General features: G+C 40.1%; 1 protein-coding gene across 1 annotated transcript; it reads left to right on the top strand.

The window, feature by feature from the left end:
* The first annotated feature begins 365 nt into the window (after positions 1-365).
* LOC127137530 (U11/U12 small nuclear ribonucleoprotein 31 kDa protein) lies at positions 366-1,199 on the top strand. Its single transcript, XM_051063989.1, has one exon. It carries the CDS (start codon positions 366-368, stop codon positions 1,197-1,199), a length of 834 nt encoding a protein of 277 aa, XP_050919946.1.
* The last annotated feature ends 645 nt before the right edge of the window (positions 1,200-1,844 follow it).

The raw sequence follows: 1,844 nt of genomic DNA, 5'->3' as shown, positions 1-1,844 counted from the left end.
AATTTATATATGCAGATGGGTGGCTGACCAATTAAATAAAAAAATATTAAAACATAATAATTTTTAGTTTTATGTTATCTTTACAAGTACTCTGGCGGTGAGCAAGTTGTCCATTTACATATGGATAGTAGTGCTTATAAAAAAATAAGAATGGATAAAACCATATATAAAACCAATCCAAAATATCCGGATCCATGTCCAGATCCGCTTGGAGTTTCGCTTCACTTCTCTAGGGTTTCTCAAACGCATTATAGAATCTCTCCACTCTCAGATTTCCTCTATAGATTAAAGAAGCATTGGAGAACTAATTCCATCGCCGGAAACCGAACGCCGTTGCCGGAAACAAAAAACCTGAACCGAAAAAAATGTCAAGCAAGAAGAAACACAAACGAAAACACAGCGACATCGATGAAGACGACGACGTTTTCTACTACCGCTACTGCGCTTCGTCCTCAACCCCCAACACCACCACCGGCACCACATCCAGTAATCAACCCCAATCAAAACCGAACATCAAAGGATCATCAATAGGAGGAACAGGTGAACCCTTAGCACCATCAAAATCGACGCTATATGTTTCTAATCTAGATTACTCCCTAACAAACTCCGATCTCCATACTCTCTTCTCTACTTTCGGCCGCATCGCGCGTGTAACCGTTCTCAAAGACCGTCACACGCGCCTAAGCCGCGGTGTCGCGTTTGTCCAATTCGTTTCTCGTAATGACGCCCAACGCGTCGTGGCGGAGATGAATAAGAAGATTCTCAATGGAAGGACTCTAACTGGTTCTATTGCTGCTGATAATGGACGTGCTCCGGAGTTTATTCGGAAGCGCGTGTACAATACTGAGACTGCTTTGTCTTATGAGTGTGGGGGGCATGGTCATTTGTTGTATGAGTGTCCTAAGAATCAGTTGGGGACGAGGCCGCGGCCTCAGCCTAAGAAGCCGCGACGGGGATTTAGTGGGCTGAGGGATAGGGATGGGGAGGAGGAAGGTGATGAGGAGGAGGAGGAGGGTGGTCAGATTGCTATGGAGCAGTTTGACGATAATTGGGCTTCTGTTGTGGATGATGAAGCGGGTGAAAGGTTGTTGGGGAGAAACAGAAATGATGATGAGGGTTTGGACAACAACAAGACGAAGAAGAAAGGGAAGAAAGATGGGTATTTCGGTGATGAGAGTGATCATGATGATGATGATTGATCATGAATATGTAGCATTGACACTTCAGATTGAAGGTGTGTCTTTGGTATTCCGCATTACCGCATCATTCAACTAGTCCTGTGTGTCGTGTCTATATATGTGCCAGTGTTTCATAGATCTAAATGGCAATTTTTTGTTTTTATCAAGATATGGTGTAATTGATGAAATTGTTTATATGTTGTTGGCTTGGTTGGATGTGTTTATGGTTTTGATCACAAGCACATGTTAGTTATTAGTTATTGTGGTAGTAATTAGTGATAGTGACGGTGAATTGGTGATGAGCATTTTTGTGTATTCCATATTTTCATAGTTAATGAATGATGACAGACGAGTCTCTTATTTATCGGCTTAATTTATCATTCGGTTTACCTATAAAACAGAAAGGAAAAGCCTGTTCGTTATGTTTTTTATTTTGGTTCAGTTAAAACATGTAATGTAATCAAATTGTAACACCCTGGTTTACTTTATGCACATCTTGTTATTGTAACACCCTTCTTCAATACCCCAAATTATTTATTTAGAAATAATAAACATATATCAATCAGAGTAATTATGCCATTTAAGGGTGTCACACAATCATTCACACCATGTTTCAAAATAACTGTCATGCTCTTTATTTAATCAATTAAACAATTGCATAAATCG

This window comes from Lathyrus oleraceus, chromosome 4, assembly GCF_024323335.1.
Source record: "Lathyrus oleraceus cultivar Zhongwan6 chromosome 4, CAAS_Psat_ZW6_1.0, whole genome shotgun sequence".
Taxonomy (NCBI): domain Eukaryota; kingdom Viridiplantae; phylum Streptophyta; class Magnoliopsida; order Fabales; family Fabaceae; genus Lathyrus; species Lathyrus oleraceus.
The sequence above is the reverse complement of the archived record's forward strand: the minus strand, read 5'-3'. Positions and strand labels throughout refer to the sequence as shown.